At 38.5% G+C, this 21,616-nt stretch overlaps 1 protein-coding gene across 1 annotated transcript in view; it reads left to right on the forward strand.

The window, feature by feature from the left end:
* Window positions 1–21,616, forward strand: part of DIAPH2 (diaphanous related formin 2) — a 908,304-nt gene that overhangs the window by 55,470 nt on the left and 831,218 nt on the right. Inside the window, exons 3-4 of the mRNA XM_065411177.1 lie at window positions 5,362–5,466; window positions 12,710–12,730. Of these exons, the coding sequence (XP_065267249.1) occupies window positions 5,362–5,466; window positions 12,710–12,730 (126 nt within the window). The remainder of the gene's footprint in view (window positions 1–5,361; window positions 5,467–12,709; window positions 12,731–21,616) is intronic.

Genomic DNA, 21,616 nt, shown 5'->3' on the forward strand with positions numbered 1-21,616 from the left:
CTGTACTTGCAGCTTTTGCACGGAAGTACCAGTAAAGAATCTGGATATGTAAGAAGTTAAAAAAAGTATCATTATTGATAAATTAATCGTCGTAATTAAATATTTGAACTTTCTATTGGTCTTTGCTCAAATGGATATTTAGTCATATGAAGCATAGGTAGGGTTTTATTAAATCACAGTATTGAATGTTTGAACATACACCAAGATATAGATGCTATTAGGGTTTATCAAGTTGCAAATTTATTCTTACTGATAGAATGGTACGTCTGCTGGTGATAAAATTAATAACCAATTTGAAAATTGAATAATCAGATGAAATAGCATTGTCAGACTGCAAGTTTATAACCATGGAAGTCTTCTCCTTTCGCGGTCCCTTGAAGCGAGGATATCCTCTGCTAAGGGGGTTCATTGGTGGGTTTTTAAGGGGCTGAGGAGCCCAATTCATCCCCTGGAGATTTTCCCACAGAAGTGACAGGTGTAATCTTGGAGGAAACATAATTGTTGGCTGGAGTGTTGTGCCCTTTCTTTCTTTCTTCCTTCCTTTGTCATTTCTCTGTTTCATGAGCACATCTGTTTTCCTCAAAGTGAGCTGTAGCTTGGTGTATGGTGTGGCACCACTGCGTTCTGCTCTGTGCTAAGTCCTCCCAGTTTGTTGGGTTGATGCCTACCTTTTAAAGTTGTACTTTCAGTATGCCTTTGAAGCGCTTCCGCGAGCCCTTCTTCCGTGACTTAACTGAGAGAAGAGTACTTGCTTCAGGAGGCGAGTGTCCGGCATATGTATACAGTGGCCAGCCCTGTGGAGTTGGTGTTTCATGACCTACGCTTCTATGCTGCTGATGTTGGCTGCAGAAAGAACGCTGATGTTAGTGTGTTGGTCTTCCCAGCTCATCCTGAGAATCCTCCTGAGGTAGCACTGTTGAAACTACCCCAGTTGCTTGAGATATCGTCTGTAGAGAAGGGTGGGGATGACAACTGCCTTGTAAACCAAGATCTTGTTTGCAGATCGCTATCATTGAAGACTTGTTTGAGTAGCCTTCCAAAGGATGTGCTGGCACAGCGGAACTTGTATTCAATTTCTGTGTCAGTGCTGGCTGTTAGGGAGAGGTGGCTCCAAAGGTCTGGAAAATGGTCCACATTTCCCAGAGCTTCTCTGCTGCTAGTGATTTGTGAAGTACAAAGAGTAGTTTGTGCAGGTGAGGGCTGATAGGATACCTTGATTTCCCCAATGTTGAGAGAGACGCACCCAGGCTGTTGTAGGCATCTGCAAAAAGATTTAGGGTGCTTTGCAGGTCGGTCTCTGTGTGTGCGAGAATGATGCAGTCATCTGCATACTGAAGGTCAGTGATGCCAATTCTCATGATCTTAAATTTTGTTTGGAGATTGAGTTGGCCATCGATATGATACTCAATCCTGATTCCATCAGGAAGGCAGTTACGAGTGAGAATGAGGATCATGGCAAGGTAAATGGAAAAGAGTAGTGGAGCAGTGACGCAGCCCCGCTTCACACCAGTGCGAATGATGAATGGTTCAGCCGTTGCACAGAATGATGGCATTCATCCAATCATGGAGTAGTCTGACGATGGAAATGAATTTCTGTGGACAGCCAAACCTACACAGCACCTTCCGTAGGGCATCACAATTGATAGTAAAAGACCTTCGTTAGGTTGATGAATGTCATGAGCAGTTCTTGGTGTTGCTCTCTGCAATTCTCCTGAATCTGTCATGCCATGAAGATCATGTCAGTTGTGCCTCGGGATGGCCTGAAGCCACACTGTGATTTGGGGAGGAGTTCCTTGGCAAGGGGGAGGGGGTGGTTTAGTAGGAGCCGGGCAAGGATTTTCCTTGTGATGGAGAGGAGGGCAGTATCTCTGTAGTTCCCACATAAAGATATGCCCCCCTTTCTTGAATATTGTAACAATGTTGGAATGCTTAAAGTCAAGTGGAATTTCTTCAGAGGTCGAGGTTTTGTCGAGAGAGTTGGCAAAGTTTGTGTTGGAGCATTGTTACACCAGCTTTAAAAACCTCAGCTGGGATGCTGTCTGAGCCTGGTGCCTTGTGATTTTTGTCTGAGTGATGGCATGCCGGACTTCCTCAGAAGATGGGGGATCAACAAGGTGTTCCATTGTTGAGCATTGTGGAATAAACTCGATAGTGTCTTCAGAGACTGTGGGTTTCGTGGTTTAGTAGGCTCTCAAAGTACTCCTTCCAGTGTTGTTTAATGTCTGCATTGTCCTTGAGGAGGGTGGAGCTATCCTGAGAATGTAAGGGGTTTGGGGCTTTGGAGCTTGGCCCATATATAGCTTTTGTTGCTTGAAAGAAGCTTCTCATGTCATCCTGATCTACAAAAGCCTGGATCTGAGGCCTTCTCTTGCCACCACTTGTTTTTGTTGTCACGTAGCTGCCTTTGTACTTTTGATGCAGTCCTCAGCCACCCCTAAGGCAGACAAATTCATCCTCATGGGATATTTCAGTGCCAGCGTTGGATGGGATGCCCAACTCTGGAGCGACACAATAGGCAAAGAAGGGGTGGGAAATATAAACCCCAATGGTAGTCTCCTCTTCAGTAAATGTGTGGAGCATGACCTGCTCACCACAAATACCATCTTTAGGCAGAGTAACAAATTTAAGACCACCTGGAAACATCCTCAGTCCAAACACTGGCACCTCCTTGACTTATAGTTAGAGCCTGAGATTATGCCGACCTCCATATAACATGATCCATGAGAGGTACAGATCGCTGTTGAACAATGGAATTAATTAGGTGTAGTATTAATGCATAGAAAATGAAGTTTGCTGTAGCTGTCAGTATAGTATTATTGAGTGGTGGTCACTTGAGCTATGCTTGACAATTGCACTGTGAAATGTGTCTGTCAGTCTAACCTTTACCATTGTTTTGTACCTTGCATCAGCAGTGCCTGGTCCAAGTGGGTGTGAAATACCACTGTTTGTGTGAATGACGAATTTTTGATTCAAATAGTTTTACAGCTATTTCAAATGGAGTTTGAACAAGTGCAGTGAGTACACAAAGTGCAAGCCAGTGGAGAATTAGTACTCAAGTTTTTCCCCCCCATTTTGAATTAGCATGCTCAAAACAGTCAAAATTGATACTTTCAGAGAAGTTGAGAAATGTGGAGGGGTTGACTGTAGTGTTTGTATGTGATGTATTAATACATTTTTCTATAAGTAGGGTAGATGATTTAGTTGAATTAGAGATTTTTGTAATTTAATGCATAGAAGAATTCACCATCTTGCACAGAACACAAAAAAAGCAGTCCTTAATGATCTTTACAAACGTGCAACTGACTTTTTGGAGACTTGTTTCAGCAAAGGAGGAGCAGTGCTTGAGAGTAGCTAGATAAAATATGAATCAGGTTGTTGTAATAATAATAATATATGGAGATATACCTATCTCATAGAACTGGAAGGGACCCTGAAAGGTCATCAAGTCCAGCCCCCTGCCTTCACTAGCAGGACCAAGTACCTTGTAGATAAGAGCACTGCCTGTGAAGACAGAAGGAAGTTGTCACTGAACTTACTAAGCATCCAAGTCTGTGAAGTTTTACTCTTTGACAAAATCTCTGTGACTAGCAAAGCTTTTGAAATTGAAGAAGTGTAAACTGAGGTAAATGGATGAAGTGATTAAATGCCCATTTCAACCTAAAACATTGATATCCAGAGTTGCTTTGCATGCGCAATTTATTTTAAGCCCAATGAGAACTGTGGCAGCTCTGCAGCTGTGAAAATAAGACATCAATGCGTAATGTAGTCTTCTAAAATGTGGAGTGAAGGACCGAATGTATAGCAGACAATTTCTGCCATTCTTGTGTACAATTGCAGCATTAGTCAACTTCAGATGAAGCAACTTGTGATTGCAGGGTCTGTTTACTTAATGCACACTAAACTACGTACATTCTTGTGATGCCTAGATGTACATGTAAAGAAAAACTTAGTTGTGTAAAGTTCAGTTGGCTCCGCACAATGTACTGGGCACAATTACAAAAGCAAGAAAATAAGTTTAACAATCATACTCTGCTTTTACTGTACCCATATATACCCACCTTGCAGCTACTATCAACAAAAATGGTTAACCAAAATTCAGTTTGTTGATTGATACCATGAAGGGGGAGTAAAATAAATAAATAAATAAAAAGGCCCTCGGGTGATAAACCTGATAACATTGGAGGATGGCAGAATAAGTACCACCAACAGAGAATGGAAATAGTGGACAGCGTTAAGAGAGGCAAAAATTTCAAATAATTTGGACAGAAAAGTCAAATTGGTTTCTGCTAAGGCCAGCATTAGTGTGGGGTTTGGGGGTTTCTGTCATTGCATTCTGAGGAGGATTTAAGCCAATGGGCTTCAGGATGGAAAATATCATTTTTTAAAAAAAGATTTATGTAAATCATACTTTACATTCTGTAGGGGCTTTACATTCTTTCCATTTTATAAACTGAATGCTAATGTGGATGCTAGAATTGAGATTTTTACATATATTTTTCTAAAGTTTCATAGTTAAAATGCTCATCTGTGCTGGAAAAACAAGTTCAGCACTTCATTAACATCCAGGTTGTGAGAATGGCACCAACTCATAGCAAGCAAATAGCTAGTGTAAATAAGCACCTTCCAATATCAGAACCCCTACAAGTCAGGGAAACATGAGTGTTCTGCTGAGACTCTATTCATCGATCAGGGAATATGGCTTGATCAGTGAGACTGTAGTGTTCTTAAATCAGTTAGGGATAATCCCACCTGTTAGTGGCTAAATATGGGTTTGGGAAGCTTCCTTTTGGTCCTTATTGTGAGAAACTGGCCTGTGTAAGAAAAAATTCACAAACTTGGTTAATGTGTCAAATGTCTAAAATTCTTGTTAATACTGAAGCAATTTTGTCCAAATTTTTATGCCACTAAAAGTTTTTTTTTTTTTTTTTTTAAATAAAAAACATAGCTTTGGACACTGATAATACAAAACTTACGCACATGGTCAACTTAACATCTGAATCGGATTCAATTTTAGCATCTTATTTTTCTTGTTTTTTTTACCGGAACCATACTTCCTTGCCAGTTGTGTTGAACATAAAGCTCATTGTTGTGGGGTATTATGGAAAATTGTAAAATGAAAGTTCATAACATATAGTTAAAGGAATATAATAAAAAATAAATTTGAAATAATTCAGAGGACAGTGTAAAGGAATAACTGACTGGATTACCACATATTTCAAGTAGGTACACATTAACTCAGTCACTGTTAATTTTCAAATATGGAGCAGTTTTTATTTGTAAAGAGGCATCAGTACTAGTCAAGATAAATGAAAACTGAAATAAATATTATCCTGTCCTTTTATGTTGTCTGCTCATTTACAGGAAGACATGAATTTAAATGAAGAACGTAAAGCTCCTTTACGAAATAAGGATTTGACCACGAAACGTGAGATGGTTGGCCAGTATATTTCTGCAACTGCTAAATCTGTAAGTTAACTTTTCCAGGATAGACCAGAATAATAAGCTTGGCTTCATGTACTTTATGCTTTTTGAGATGAAATAGTCTGATTGCTGCCTCAGTTTATCCTTAGAGTGCTTAGAAATCCATTGTGCATAATGCACTTTAAAATTCCCTCAATTGTAGATAAACTGTTTGAGGTGTACTAAATTTTAATTAATCTGAAACATGACACTCACTTCACTGTAAACTAGTCAGACTTCAAAATCTACTGCTCTAGGGTAATCAGTAGGACTTGATGAAATCATGGAATTGTCAAATTTGTAAAGTAATAAAATTGATGTTGGACAAGGTCTCAATTTGTTAAATTAGTTAAGTACTGTAGCTGGCTTGGTGGGAGCACAAGGTGTTCTGGTGCTGGTGAGAAACTTTCTGTAGTAAGATGAAATACCACCATTCCTAGGGAGAATCTTATGGAGCTGTCAGTCTTCAGTGTTGAAGAATTTCCATGCTCCTTGCTGTGCTCATAAACACCTTGTGTTAGTGAATCCACAATTCACTACTTTGTTGTGCCATAAAGGTGGTCAGTTACTTACAAGTATATGGATGCATGCAAAGTCCCTAGAGGGAGAGATTTTTTTCAGGTAAAATGGCCACAGGATTGTCCATCTCCAGTTTGCCAATGTCCAGTTAAGGTTGATTGCAGTGAAGGATGATAACCTGTTCTTGGACATCTGTTTGGGTGGGAGAGATGCAGTATAGTCTCAAATGGTTGAAATCTCATTTATATTTCTCAGTTGTAGGAAAAATTAATACCACTTGATAACACAGGTTATTAAATAGAACCATAATGCTTTTTATGTTACAAGAGTTTAATACTGATAAATGATTTCCTTTTGAGGTATAAAAATGTTACAAAACTATTTGAACATTATCTGAAACATCTGTAGTAATTCCACTGTAAATTACCAGTGTGTTTTGCCCTGTATTCCTCTCTTGTATTTGCTGTACGTTGTACTTTAAGCAAGCTGATTTCTGAATGTCAAACAACTTAAACAACGCATTACAGCACTGCCAGAGCAGAGTAAAAGCATTTTAAAAAATTTGCTTTTGGTATCCAAGAGCAGAAATATGTTTCAAGTGATAAATGAAATTTGCCATTAGCATCATTTTCAATAGAATTGGGTGATGCATAGTTTCACTTGGGAATTTGGACATTCCCCCCCATTTTTGCACTCAGTTATTTGTAGCAAAATGCTTTGGGAAACACAAGCTTTATATTCAGGCTAATACCTAAAGGCAGAAATTTTAGTAATTTTATATAACTAAGTCTGAGTGCAAAATACAGATAACTATACATGGATAATCATGTGTTTTTATTTTTAAAATGAACTGGAAAATAAGATTTAGTTTATCTTCCTAATGATAAGCATAGAACTGAAAGTGAGGTAAGTGACTTGAGCTTCCGAGTTTTTTTTAATAAATTTTCATCAGTACACTGTTACTATACGAAGTTTTGACTTCAAACAGTTTCTTGCAACACTAAAACTACATATAACTAAATGAATTTTTGGAAGAAGTTACGTGATTATCCTTTTCACTGAATGAGGAAAGTTGACTGGTGTAATGTGTAAATAGATATATTGAAAGAAAGTTGCATCTGTCTTTGCTTTATTAAACCGATAGATATGAAAGTTCAAAGTTTGTCCTCCAAGAAATGAAAAATCCAGAGTTCAGAAACATGTAATGCTTTAAACATACTGCAATCATCTAATACACAAGTTGTAATAACATTCCACTATTATGAAAATGATTTGGTAATATTTTGTGTGAACTAGCTCTGGGTTTATTGAGGTATTTTTGATTAGGATGCTTTAAAGCTTCTTTTTCTCCATTTGATATTATTAAAAAATCAAATGTAGTATCAGTCCAAGCAAGAGGAAAACCAATTACATGTTACTAAAACTTCCTTGTTGCAGAAGGAATGGAAAAAGTCTCTACTGGGAATATGTAAAGCAATACTCTTTTCAAAAATATTTTCTGAAAGTGGCTTTTTTCCCTAAAGATGTTAAGATTGTTTTTCAATAATTGACATAATTTAGGAATTTAATAATAAGCATGGCTAAGGTTGCATGCCTAACAGCTTTTGTTTGCATTTTAAGAAACTTTAACCTTATCACAATACGTAATACAGTGTGGAGAAGTATAGCATAAACTTGGGAGTTGATTTTAAATACAATACTAAGTATAGTTTTTGTTTTTTCCCCCAAAGAACCTTCAGAGAAATCTCCATTTCAAAATGTTGTTCAGCCTTCAGTATGGATGTTTCATTGATGTCTAAAATGTTTTCCCTTTAAAATATTGTACTCCAGCTCACATGTAGACTTTAAAATAGGTAATTTAGGTGCATATCAATTGAGTTCTAAAACTTGAATGGAATTTATAAATAAAGAAGTGTAGATGTATGTTCGTAACTTTTTCTCAGTAACGTTATTATTCTCGTGGTCCTGACTTGTCTTTTGGCTTAAATCTAATGAAAGATTTATGTATGTAAAATAACTAAACTTAGGAGTTAATGATTTTAATGGTGTGACCTACCTGTTAAGTGTCCTTAAGATTTGTCTGTTTCATAATTGCATCTATGTGTGATAACCTTTCTGTGGCAACTACAGCAGTTGATTAAAAGGAGAAAACAAATTCAACAGTTGACTCAAATGCAATGTCCTTTTATTCTTAAGTACTATTTTCATCAATCTGCTTTGTTCGCTTGATTGTCACTGTCCTCTGCTGAACATGCTTCCTTCCCACTTAGTTGACTGCTTCTGTGGATATTATTCTCTTGCTGGACATTCCCACGAGTAACTTATAGTTTCGGTGCCTTGAGTGGCTTCTTTTCTTTGTTGCGTAAGTACTTTGTAGGGGGTGAATGGCACCTAGACTGATTTACTGTGAGTTTGCAGATGCTTTGCCAAGTGACCAGCCTTCTGCAAGTCAAGTTGATGGATGACTGTTAGAAGAATTTGGCAACAAAGGTCAGGCAGATTCATGTGTTCATATCCCACAATTGAGGTTCACACGGTCCATGGTCTACACCTAGTAGTCTACACACTTCAGCTGGCAGCTCCTTTCTGGAAGTAAAAGGCATATTAGCAGTAAACTGTCTTGAATGGTTAGTTGTAGTAGGGGCTGCTCCAGTGTGTTTTTTTTTTTTTTAATGCCAATGTCTAGCAGCCTAGTTAAAAAATATATTAATCAAAAACATAAATGGCCTTAAAACTATATTATTAATTAAGCTGTATAGGTTTCTTAGTTTTGTATTTACTCCTTTAGATTGTCCTTATTACTCTTGGGATCCATCCATTAATAGCTGAACTATAAGATTTTTGTTTTTTTTGCCAGAAAGTTTCTCCTACCCTGTTAGGTCAGATAATATTTCCACAGACTACTTAAGGTACAAAACAAACTTAAAAACCTGAAGAGTCCAAGACCTCTTCCCCCCCCCCCCCCCCCCCCAGGATATCACAATATCAAAAGATACAGCTTTTAAGCATTTTAATTATGAGCTAATTAATTGATTTTTTTGTTTACATAATTGTCCCTGTGGGTTCACCACTTTGTGGGGAGTGGGTGCACCTGAGCTGGGAGACCTTTGGTAGCAGTGTCCATATGGTCTGCTCCTGTGGTCTGTACACCCTCATGCCCTGTCTGAGGGCATGTTGCTGCTCTGTTTCCTTCTCAATTGCCTCTGGCATGGCACTGAGCTCTGTGGTGTCCATTAGTTTGTGCTACCAGACTTAGGCTTGCTACTTTAATTGCCTTGTTTCCTTATTGTTTTATTACATCTAACTATTTACTTACTGCACACATTTGTTTGCGTGTCTTGTGGGCCTGCCTTGTTCAGTCTTTCATAGGTGTGGTTCAGCACCCCCTCCCGTTTCCACTCTGGTAAGAGCCTCTTCCTTTGTCAGAGGCTTTGATTTTTTTTTTTTTTTAATTTGTTATTCTGGAAACCTAAGTTTAAATCCTACCATACATGCAGAGGGTCTCTTCCCCTGAGCGACATTCTAATTGTCTTCACTGTCTATTATTGAAAAATTGCTTACTTTCTCATTTTTACCATGTAAAATAAATTGATTGGAATATGACTATTGTACTTAGATTTCAGTGTATAGTATATAGAGCAGTATAAACAAGTCACTATCTATATGAAATTTTAGTTTGTACTGACATTGCTAGTGATTTTTATGTAGTCTGTTGTAAAACTAGACAATATCAAGATAAGTTGATGTACCCCCTGGAAGACCTTGGCATACTCCCAGGGTACACACACCTCTGGTTGAGAACCACTGATTTGTAAGCCACCAGGTAGGAGCAAGATCCTATCCTTGGGAATAAAAGCATTAGTACTTAAGAATGGATGCATAGCCCATCCGATAGACATCACAACTGCATACTTATCAGGTCTGCAGAATATGGTAGCCAACACACTGAACTGACCTTTTTGCCAGGCCCACAAATGGGATCTGATTATACAGGCAATGTTTTTCATTTGCGGCTTCCCAGAGATAGACCTCTTTGGCATCCAACAAGCAGTGATGCAAGTTATACTCGGGGAGGATCCTGGCTGCAATTCGCAAGGAGGTGGTTTCCATGCTGGCCAAGAACCCTGCTGGAAGCTTGTCCCCCAACACCATTGCATCTCAAGTTTCTGAAAAAGAGCTAAGTCAACATCATCCGATGGTGTCAACCTGTCTGAGGCAGATACAGTGCTTGGACCTGTCGCTTTGGCCACCTCTTTGACTGCCACTGACAACAGGCTTGCTGATTCAAGACTCAGGGAAAACTGTTCACCCCAGTCTACCCATGCGGCATCGCATGGCTTGGCTCCTGGATGACTAGTAGGTGTAAAAATAGACTCTTCATTTGAAGTGCAGAACATACTGTTGAACAATAGAAAACTGTCCATGCGGATGACTGAACTTCAAAAATGGAAGTAAATCTACTGTGGTTTGTCTGCTTCAGATTCTCACTTAACTCGCGTATTGGACTACCTGTTAAATTTGAAGATGTTGAGTTTGTCACTAAGTTCTGTTAAAGTCCAGCTTGTAGCTATTACAACCTTCCACTTACCTGTTTGAGTTCGTTATTTGAATATCCCACAACCTCTAGGTTCATTAAGGACCTTGCCAAACTCTACATGTTACAGAGCCCACATGGGCCTCTGACCTTAATTAATCAGAATAGTTTTGGCCAAAATTATTTTTCAGGGGACTTAGCATTCATAAAACTGGGGTTCAGGTGACCTTTTCTTGCAGTAGAATGAAATCAACCTTTTGCTGTAGGGCTGCCAGTAGCAGCAATGAAAATTGACCCAAGTCAGTATTATTACCCAGCTTGAGAGCTGCGATAGTTACTGGAGCTGTCCAAACACTCGAGGCACCCTGCATTGGTTACACTTGCTTCTCATTGGTTGACTCATGTAGTAACTTGGCCAGAATAAGGCTGTCTGGTGCCTTAGGGACTTGTAAGTGAGGCTGTGTGTTCTGTAGCTACAACCCAATGCCATGCCTCTGCTCCTCTGCCATGGCTACCTTCCTCATTGATATGGCAGTGACAATGGGCCACTCATACAAGCTGTACTCTGGGGTCTTAATTGCAAATGCAATTAAGTTGTGATTTACAATGTCCCATCTTAATGCTCATTTCTCCCTGGAACTTTATACAACACACATGCTTATCTAATCCCCTTAAGGCAAAATGTACTGATGGCAATCTCCTCTCTTCTTCGGTCAGATCCAGGTTGTCATCTTGTTTCATAAAGCAGATCCCTTTATTCATTAAGATTCCTAAAGTAATCGAGCATTTAAAACTATTCTGACCCTTCTCTAATAAGAATTTAGTATCTCAAAGTTGCGTTGGTACAGCACCTAACACAGTCGTGTACATTTGTCTGATAATTCTGTTCTTTACTGTAGTTTCAAACCAAGTTTGGCTTACTGACCTGTAATTGCCAGGATCAGTGCACAGCAATGAGAAGATGGCCAGATTTGAGTGGTCAGAGGTAATTGCGTTCAAGGGATTACAGATATTTACTGTTGCTCCCTGGTTAGGCTGAAAAGATCTTGCCTTGCTTGGTTTACAATAAGACTAAATCTAGAGAAGTTGAGTAAACAGTTTGTCGTTTTAATTCAATTTGCTGTCTGTCTGTAGTTTTTTCAACACTATAGTTGTATAGGTAACTTCAGGGAGATCTAAGACAACGAACCATACACCCCTTGACCACTTGGGTCTGTCTGTGGGCATGGACAAAAGGTCCTTTCCCAGTTCAATTGCTTATCATGCTGCAATGGGTGAGGAGAAAAGTTGAGATCTTTTGGTTTTAAGGGCAAAACCATCTGGGGTTAATGAACCAAGCAGAAATACATGTTTCAGAGTAGCAGCCGTGTTAGTCTGTATCCGCAAAAATAACAGGAGTACTTGTGGCACCTTAGAGACTAACAAATTTATTAGAGCATAAGCTTTCGTGGGCTACAACCCACTTCTTTGGATGCATGGTTTTCTTGTGGATGAAGTGTTAAATGCAAATACAGCTACCTGTTAATCTATGTGCACACTTGCTGTTAAATGCAATGATGGACAATGACAAAGGATGGCTTCTAAAAACACAAATTCTGGATTATGTGGTTTTGTCACTGTTGAAAAACATCCATACTGAATATTTGAACAAAAATGTGATGTGAGGACTTCATGAAAATACTAAGATGAGACTTTCAGCCAGAAGACACATTAGTGAGCTTATGAAAATTGAATTAAAGAAATGTTCCTTCTAAAATATAGTAAAAGCTCTGTTCAAGTAATAAACACTTGGTATAATAATACAGAGGTAAAATGTAAATTAATATGTTGTTAAAGGAGTATTCACTTTGTAGTTGAGTTCTTCTCTACATCTGTTGAAATGTCTAGTGCCTGATACCTTAATACTTTTTGCAGTCTTTTAATACTTGATATGAAGATATCAAACTAGACCACTCTTCAGCTGGTAATGAAGTATATAAAATATTGGTAACTGAACATGAGTAAAAATCGCGATTATTTTTTCCACCACAGAGTCAGAATATGCTAGTTTGATAAATGAAGTATTAAAAGAATTTAATTATTTACTAATAATTAAACATTTGACTACTCGTGTGAAATGCTACAGCCTACTAATAACTTTGCTATTTTTTTTTTTTTTTTACACTATAACCATTCTTCGCTGACCACTGCATGCAGATAATTGGAAGTAAAGTTGCGGTGAGTACAAATGTGGTGGTGTTTTTTCTTAAGTTCATGTTTATATTGTAGAATTTAGCCTTAACATTGAGTTATTTCATCATATTTTATGCACCCTTAACACATGCCAGATAGTGCTTGTTTTATCATATTATCAGCTTAATGGTTTAGGGAAAAATAGTAAGAAATTATTAATTTACTGTAATCTCTCTTGAATCAGACTGGGAGTCTTACCGTTGACAACAGACTTTGAATTAGGCCTTCTATATGCAGTTGAGGCAGGTTTTGCTTTTTACTGCAAAAGTAATACTTGATTCATAGTTATGAAATTCAGTCGGTCTTGAGCTTATTGTGTCTCATGTAGACCTTGATATTCAGCCGTGGCTCATAGTCCAGTACAAAAAAATCTGCTGCAGAATATCACTTGGAGCTGTGAGAAACTTAGAATATAGGATCTAGAACCTTAGGTAATCCTGCAAACTTCAAGCATGGCATGAGGCCTTCCGGAAACTATGGTTTTAGTGTTTCACTGAGAGTGAAACAGAGTCTTCTGTTTTGACTCTTGTTCACTTTTGTCACTTAGTGTGTGTAACACCTCATTGCTTTGCGAATAAAGTCATTATATATGAAGTCTGTTGTGGCTGGATCTTGCTGTTGTAGAAGGCAGGGCAAAACTGTCGTTTGGGCTTGTCAACAAATGTCATGTACTATGAAATATGGTATTTGCTCAAGCATTTGAGGTCAAAAGTACTGTGGAATAGAAGAAGGCAAATCTAATGTTTAACTCGAATTCACGTGTAAAATTGAGAAGCAGTGATGACCTGGCTATTCATGAAGATTTTTGTGGAAAAAAGTAATTCCTGAGATTGAATCAGTGTCATTGACTCTAGATGCACAGTCAGCACCTCTATAATGTTTATTAAACAAATATATTATTTTGTTGTGGGAATAGACTCAGGAAGTGAGGATAGTTTTGCAAAAGAGTTTTTAAAATTTTTAAGTGTGGTAATTAAATATGTACATTTTAAATGACAGGCTGGAGCCAGGATATCTATTGATGTAACTGTGGTACAATGTCTTTTCAAGAAGACATTAAACCAAACACTCACCTGAAGTCTGCTGCAGTGTTTTTTCTGTTTGAATCACTTCAGTGATTCCTTTGCTGTGTAGTCTTGTGTTATGAACCATAAATTTTAACTTTTTATTCTTTAAGGTCTAATAATTGGTGCATCAGCATTTTACATGTTCAAAGCCCATTTGAGATATGCCAGGGTTATAAATGACACTGCTGCTGGTTTGTCCTCATTCAGAATAAAATCTAAAAAGTCTGTCTATTTGCTGTGCTCCTTGGCTTGTAAATAGTGTTATTTCAAATGCTTCTTCGGATGTGAGATCAGAGTAGTGATATAGCAGCCTGTGTATTATAAGGTATTTCCATTCTGGGGAAAATGAGTGAAATGGTCAATCCTCCTTCATTTTTCTGTTTATACTGTAGAAACTAGGAAAGGGGACTACACAAACAAATTCTTTCCCAGGTGTGAATGAATCTGAAGGCAGTCCTGAGAGAGAATAATTTAAGTAAGGGAAACTGGTAGCATTCCTAATAAAATGAGGAAAATCCAGAGGATTCTGTGAAGCAGCTTTGAAGATTGTATAACAAATAGTTTGAGCCTTGACAGAGGAGTAGAATTGCTACTACACTAAAAGAACACCCTCCCACCCCCCCAACCAAACCATTGCACATTTCTCTTGATTGTTTCTTGAAGGTTACAACAATGCGCTTTTGTTTAGAGTAACATTGTTAAATAATAAAATCCTCAGGTCTCTCTTGAACAGGATGTTACCATGTTGCAGAGTGAGCATCTTTTCACTACTCACGACATCTTTCTGGTGACTTTATTAAGTTGAGTGACATCTGTGATTACACATGTAACAAACCAGGCATGTCTATCAAATATTGTTAATCAAAACAGTTGGGCAGGTGTGTTGAGTTTTTAGCAGGTGAGTGTACTTTGATATTAATGAAATGATAATCGGATTTCTAAATATCTATTTGCCCTCAACTATTTTGCTGGGTACGTAATTGGTGCATTAATTTTTCCCTAACAGCTCCCCATATTATCAGACTATACACTTTTTAATTAATTGTTCCTATAAAATAGTTTGGTTCTCAAACCCCTTTATAAAACCCCTTTCTGCCCCATGTTGGTCACACTCTAACAGGTGATAATGTCAGGAGCTGCCTGGGTGATATTGGATCTGTTAAAGAACCCATTGTTCTCTCATGAAGTAGGAACATATACATTAGTGATGTACATCTATAATCTTTTCTGAAAAGATTACAGTATAGTAGTGTTAAAATTTGAAGGGTCATCGTTTGTAAGAGAAATCATGCTTTGCTGTACTGAATGAATTCAACATTTAGGAAATGTTTGTAAGTAGTAAATTTTCTTTTAATATAGGCAATGCCAGATACAAGAGAAAACAATAATTGAACTAGTATACAAGCTTGAGGTTCTGTAATAAAGTATTCTTATGTTAGGTAGCACATTGTAAACCTTACTGCTTGTCTTGATTTGCACTACAGTATTTTCTTATACTTTAGTTGCTGAAAGCAGACTATTATAGCCTTCCTTTTAGAATATTTTATTTTTTTCTATTAATACTGCAATAAAACAGCCAAGCAGGAGGAACTATAGGTTCTGCTTGCCTTTTTTTGTGTATTTGTATTAGCACTAGTACCAATCTCTTAAAGCGTTGCTGTCCATGTCATGAATTTACATATTATAAAACATAGATGTCATGCTGGTGAATTCAACTTATAAGCCATGAGGTAGAACTCTTGAAGAGCGGTTATTAGTTGCAGGTAATTTAAATCTCAGTAAAAATAAATCTTTATAATTTAAACCAAGAAATGGTTTTGGGACTAATATTTCTTGAAACCTTCAAAGTTAGTATGATTTTTAGTAGATGGCAATGATATTTATAAAGAAGTTTAATGTTTCAGGTGAAGAGATGAAAATGTAAAGAATCATTTATTGAAACGTATGAAAAAAACTTAAATTTATCAGCAACTTTTATCTGACCAAAAAGTTAAACTTGAGTAATAAAAAAGGGCACAATAACATAGCAGATTTGGGGGAAAATGCATTTCCCCCTATAAATTTAAAGGGGGAAAAACAAAACTCAGAACCTGAAGATTTTGACAGTCAGCTGAACACACAACTTCCAAGCATGGTGCCACATTGAGTTCTACTGTTCTTGAATTTAGGGAGATTAAAAGTAGCTTTGAACAATATCTGTCACCAACCAATGATAATCATTTGAATAAATAAAACCTCTGAAATAATTCAATATGTACACTGCTACCTCGATATAAAACAAATTCGGATATAACACGGTAAAGCAGTGCTCCGGAGGGCAGGTGGGGGTTGGGCTGGGCACTCCGGTGGATCAAAGCAAGTTCAATATAACACGGTTTCACCTATAACACAGTAAGATTTTTTGGCTCCTAAGGACAGCGTTATATCGAGGTAGAGGTGTATTTTAAATCAACTTTGAAAGGTTTTACCGGTCTTATTATTTTTCAGTTATATACACACACAACTCATTTGCTTCCTCATTGTTTATGTGAGTCCAGTAAAAATGAACAATATTTTTGGAAGAAACAAAACTGAAGAAACAAAAATAAAAACAAAAATCTTCTCCTGCAGTCATGAATCTAAATGGGCTAAGGTCAGATCAGATCTTTGATCAAATATTTGAGACAGAAGTTTAATCAAGAATAATTTCAATTGAATAATAATTGAATTGAAGTTTACCTGCTAAAAAAGTAATGTCTGAAAGAGATGGTATTCTTTACCTTTTTGTTACCTGAGTAATTAGCTGCAGATGGATTTGATAGGGCGTTCTCAAACTATATATAATAGTTGGAAATAAGACTCCATAGACTTATAGTTTTAAACCATGAGATGAAGTCACGTGCAGTTCAATGGGGGTCAATTTGGTAAGATCATGAGGACCCTGGTCAATTTTCTGACTTAAGAATAATTTTTAAGTTACATAGTAAAACTATAAGTAACCATACTTACAGTTGAAAGGTTGGATGAAAAATATTCTTGAAACTTGACAAGACTTCTGTATGGCTAAACATGGTACAATCAGTTCACCTAATTTGTGTGGATTTCCCACACAGCAAAAAGAAGAAAATTAAAAAAAAAAAAAAAAAAAAATTGTGACAGAAGTATGAAATTGAACTACTTTAAAACTCACTTTTTGGTACATATTGTTTCAACTGGAAAGTTAAAAACAACATAGTTAACATGATTTCATTTTTGTTTGAGAACAGAAGATCCCCCTGTTATTTTTTTCTGAAAAAAATTGGAACTAATTTCCTTAACCCAATTTTATTGCCTTCGTTGCTCGGTAATGTGCTATATTCCTTTGTTCGTTTGGCAGTATGAAAATAGAAAATATGAAAATAGCTGGTTTAATGTAGGTTGTATTATCTCTTTGGGCAAGTAAAAACCTCATGAAACTGTGCTGGTAAAGATGATTTTGTATGGAACATGCCAAGAAAAGGCTCAGTCCTGTGAGGTACTTAGTGCCCTCAATTTTTATTAGGATCACTTGACGCTTTGCAGGACAACCTCAACATGTACCTATGTATGCATAAATAAATATTAAGTAGTTATAAATCTTTTTCATTAATATGCAAATTCAGTTGGCTAAAAATTAAAATATAAATACATTCAGTGAAGTGCTTGCATAATGCTAATCACTATTGAAAAGAGAGGCAGTGTCAAGAAAACCAATTTTATCTTTTGGAAAGTCAACTCATTTAGATTTTAAATATATTTAAAATACAGGACTTTACGGTGAAAAGTGCTCACTGAATACTACTGGAAATTCTGCTGAGCACTGAGTTGTTTTCCATCTCCTAAGGATGGGGGGAAAAGTAACTAATTGGTTTTAAAACAACAATGCATATTTGTTAAAGGCTTGCTTCATTAGCTTTAAAATGACTTTTTTTTCCAGTAAATGTTTACTTTGCAAATCCTGAGGTCCACTTCTGAAAAAGGAATGTGTCTACAATTTATATATTTCTTATTTTGGTGAGCTAACAGATGGATTTCTTCCCAGTTTTTTCAAGTTGAATATTACATTTTCTAGTCGCAGTTTAACACAACGTGGTGATGTGTAACTTTTGTCCTAACATGTGTGCTGAGCTTGTGTTTGTTTGTTTGGTTGTTTGAGGGACCGTGTGCTCTGGCTGGCAGTTGGAGGCAGGTTTGAAAGCTCGAAGCCTCTGGTAATTGGCTGAGCCTTAATCAGTGGGCGGGGCATTCACTCAGGCCAGGGCTTTATAAAGCCGCGCACAAGCGACCAGGGAGCTTTGCGACCAGGGGCTGCTAACAGGGAGTTTCGCAAGGGAGTTTAGAAGGGGAGTGGGAGTCCCTCGCCAGCCGTAACCCCATCCCCGTGGCCCCCCCCTAAAACCTATAAACCAAACCACATTCCAAAACTCCCTTCTGTAAACCACCCTTTCACTAACTAGGATACAATGCAGGCAGAAGCCCAGCAGCAGAGTGGGGGCTATCCAGTTTATTGCACCGACTGTTGCATGTATGATTACCTGCCCTGTGGGCGGGTGGCGTATGTGTGCAGTCGGTGCAAGGAGCTCCTGGCCCTCAGAGACCATGTACGGACTTTGGAGGCCAGGGTGGCGGAACTGGAGGAGCTGAGAGAGGCAGAGAGGTATGTTGATGAGGCTTTCCGGGACACTGTAGAATTGTCCCACCTCCGCTTCGACAGCACCTGTGCTGTTAAGGAGGAAGAAGGGCCCAGGGAAGTAGAGCAGTCAATGGGAGCAGAGGGAAACTTTCCCGTAGTTGGGACCCTCCTTCCAGATGGTTCTGGGGTTGCCTCTCGCACTGAGGTTGCCTCTCCGGGGGAGGGAACTCCAGTTTCTAGGAAAAGGCAGGTGTTAGTAATGGGAGATTCGATTATTAGAAATGTAGATAGCTGGGTCTGTGATGACCGGGAGAACCGTATGGTGACTTGCCTGCCTGGTGCGAAGGTTGCGGATCTCTCGAGGCATCTAGATAGACTTATGTGTAGTGCTGGGGAGGAGCCGGTGGTCGTGGTACATGTAGGTACCAATGACATAGGGAAGGGTAGGAGAGATGTCCTGGAAGCCAAATTTAGGCTGCTAGGGAAGAGACTGAAATCCAGGACCTCTATGGTGGCATTTTCAGAAATGCTCCCAGTTCCACGCGCAGGGCCAGGTAGGCAGGCAGAGCTTCAGAGTCTCAATGCGTGGATGAGACGATGGTGTAGAGAGGAGGGGTTCACGTTCATTAGGAACTGGGGAAACTTCTGGGATGGGAGGAGCCTATACAGGAGAGATGGGCTCCACCTAAACCAAAGTGGAACCAGACTGCTGGCACTAAACATTAAAAAGGTTGTAGAGCAGTTTTTAAACTAGGAGATGGGGGAAAGCCGACTGCTGCAGAGGAGCGTGTGGATCGGACACAGACTTCTCTTAGGGGAGAGTCTAATGATAGAGAATCTCCAGGTTATAGTCAGGAGCAGAGGACTGAAAAGTATAATGTAAGGGCCGGATCAGATGATAAACAGTCACATAAAAAAGAATCTGGCACACCAGAAAAAGGCAGGCTAATAAACAGGGACAAGTTTTTAAAGTGCTTGTACACAAATGCCAGAAGTCTAAATAATAAGATGGGTGAACTAGAGTGCCTTGTGATAAAGGAGGATATAGATATAATAGGCATCACAGAAACCTGGTGGACTGAGAGCAATCAATGGGACACGATCATTCCGGGGTACAAAATATATCGGAAGGACAGAACAGGCCGTGCAGGGGGAGGAGTGGCACTATATGTTAAAGAAAGTGTAGATTCAAATGAAGTAAAAATCTTAAGCGAATCCACAGGTTCCATAGAGTCTCTATGGATAGAAATTTCATGCTCTAGTAAAAATATAACATTAGGGATCTATTATCGACCACCTGACCAGGACAGTAATAGTGATGATGAAATGCTAAGGGAAATTAGAGAGGCTATCAAAATTAAGAACCCAATAATAGTGGGGGATTTCAATTATTCCCATATTGACTGGGAACATTTCACTTCAGGACGAAATGCAGAGATAAAATGTCTCGATACTTTAAATGACTGCTTCATGGAGCAGCTGGTACGGGAACCCACAAGGAGAGAGGCGACTCTAGATTTAATCCTGAGTGGAGCGCAGGAGCTGGTCCAAGAGGTAACTATAGCGGGACCGCTTGGAAATAGTGACCATAATACAATAGCATTCAACATCCCTGTGGTGGGAAGAACACCTCAACTGCCCAACACTGTGGCCTTGAATTTCAAAAGGGGGAACTATACAAAAATGAGGGGGTTAGTTAGACAAAAGTTAAAAGGTACAGTGACTAAAGTGAAATCCCTGCAAGTTGCGTGGGCCCTTTTTAAAGACACCATAATAGAGGCTCAACTTCAATGTATACCCCAAATTAAGAAAAACAGGAAAAGAACTAAAAAAGAGCCACCGTGGCTTAACAACCATGTAAAAGAAGCAGTGAGAGATAAAAAGACTTCCTTTAAAAAGTGGAAGTCAAATCCTAGTGAGGCAAATAGAAAGGAGCACAAACACTGCCAACTTAAGTGCAAGAGTGTAATAAGAAAAGCCAAAGAGGAGTTTGAAGAACGGCTAGCCAAAAACTCCAAAGGTAATAACAAAATGTTTTTTAAGTACATCAGAAGCAGGAAGCCTGCTAAACAACCAGTGGGGCCCCTTGACGATGAAAATACAAAAGGAGCGCTTAAAGATGATAAAGTCATTGCGGAGAAACTAAATGGATTCTTTGCTTCAGTCTTCACGGCTGAGGATGTTAGGGAGATTCCCAAACCTGAGCTGGCTTTTGTAGGTGACAAATCTGAGGAACTGTCACAGATTGAAGTATCACTAGAGGAGGTTTTGGAATTAATTGATAAACTCAACATTAACAAGTCACCGGGACCAGATGGCATTCACCCAAGAGTTCTGAAAGAACTCAAATGTGAAGTTGCGGAACTATTAACTAAGGTTTGTAACCTGTCCTTTAAATCGGCTTCGGTACCCAATGACTGGAAGTTAGCTAATGTAACGCCAATATTTAAAAAGGGCTCTAGGGGTGATCCCGGCAATTACAGACCGGTAAGTCTAACGTCGGTACCAGGCAAATTAGTTGAAACAATAGTAAAGAACAAAATTGTCAGACACAGAAAAACAAACTCTTGAGCAATAGTCAACATGGTTTCTGTAAAGGGAAATTGTGTCTTACTAATCTATTAGAGTTCTTTGAAGGGGTCAACAAACATGTGGACAAGGGGGATCCGGTGGACATAGTGTACTTAGATTTCCAGAAAGCCTTTGACAAGGTCCCTCACCAAAGGCTCTTACGTAAATTAAGCTGTCATGGGATAAAAGGGAAGGTCCTTTCATGGATTGAGAACTGGTTAAAGGACAGGGAACAAAGGGTAGGAATTAATGGTAAATTCTCAGAATGGAGAGGGGTAACTAGTGGTGTTCCCCAAGGGTCAGTCCTAGGACCAATCCTATTCAATTTATTCATAAATGATCTGGAGAAAGGGGTAAACAGTGAGGTGGCAAAGTTTGCAGATGATACTAAACTACTCAAGATAGTTGACCAAAGCAGATTGTGAAGAACTTCAAAAAGATCTCACAAAACTAAGTGATTGGGCAGCAAAATGGCAAATGAAATTTAATGTGATTAAATGTAAAGTAATGCACATTGGAAAAAATAACCCCAACTATACATACAACATGATGGGGGCTAATTTAGCTACAACGAGTCAGGAAAAAGATCTTGGCGTCATCGTG

This window comes from Emys orbicularis, chromosome 9 (genome assembly GCF_028017835.1).
Source record: "Emys orbicularis isolate rEmyOrb1 chromosome 9, rEmyOrb1.hap1, whole genome shotgun sequence".
Taxonomy (NCBI): Eukaryota; Metazoa; Chordata; order Testudines; family Emydidae; genus Emys; species Emys orbicularis.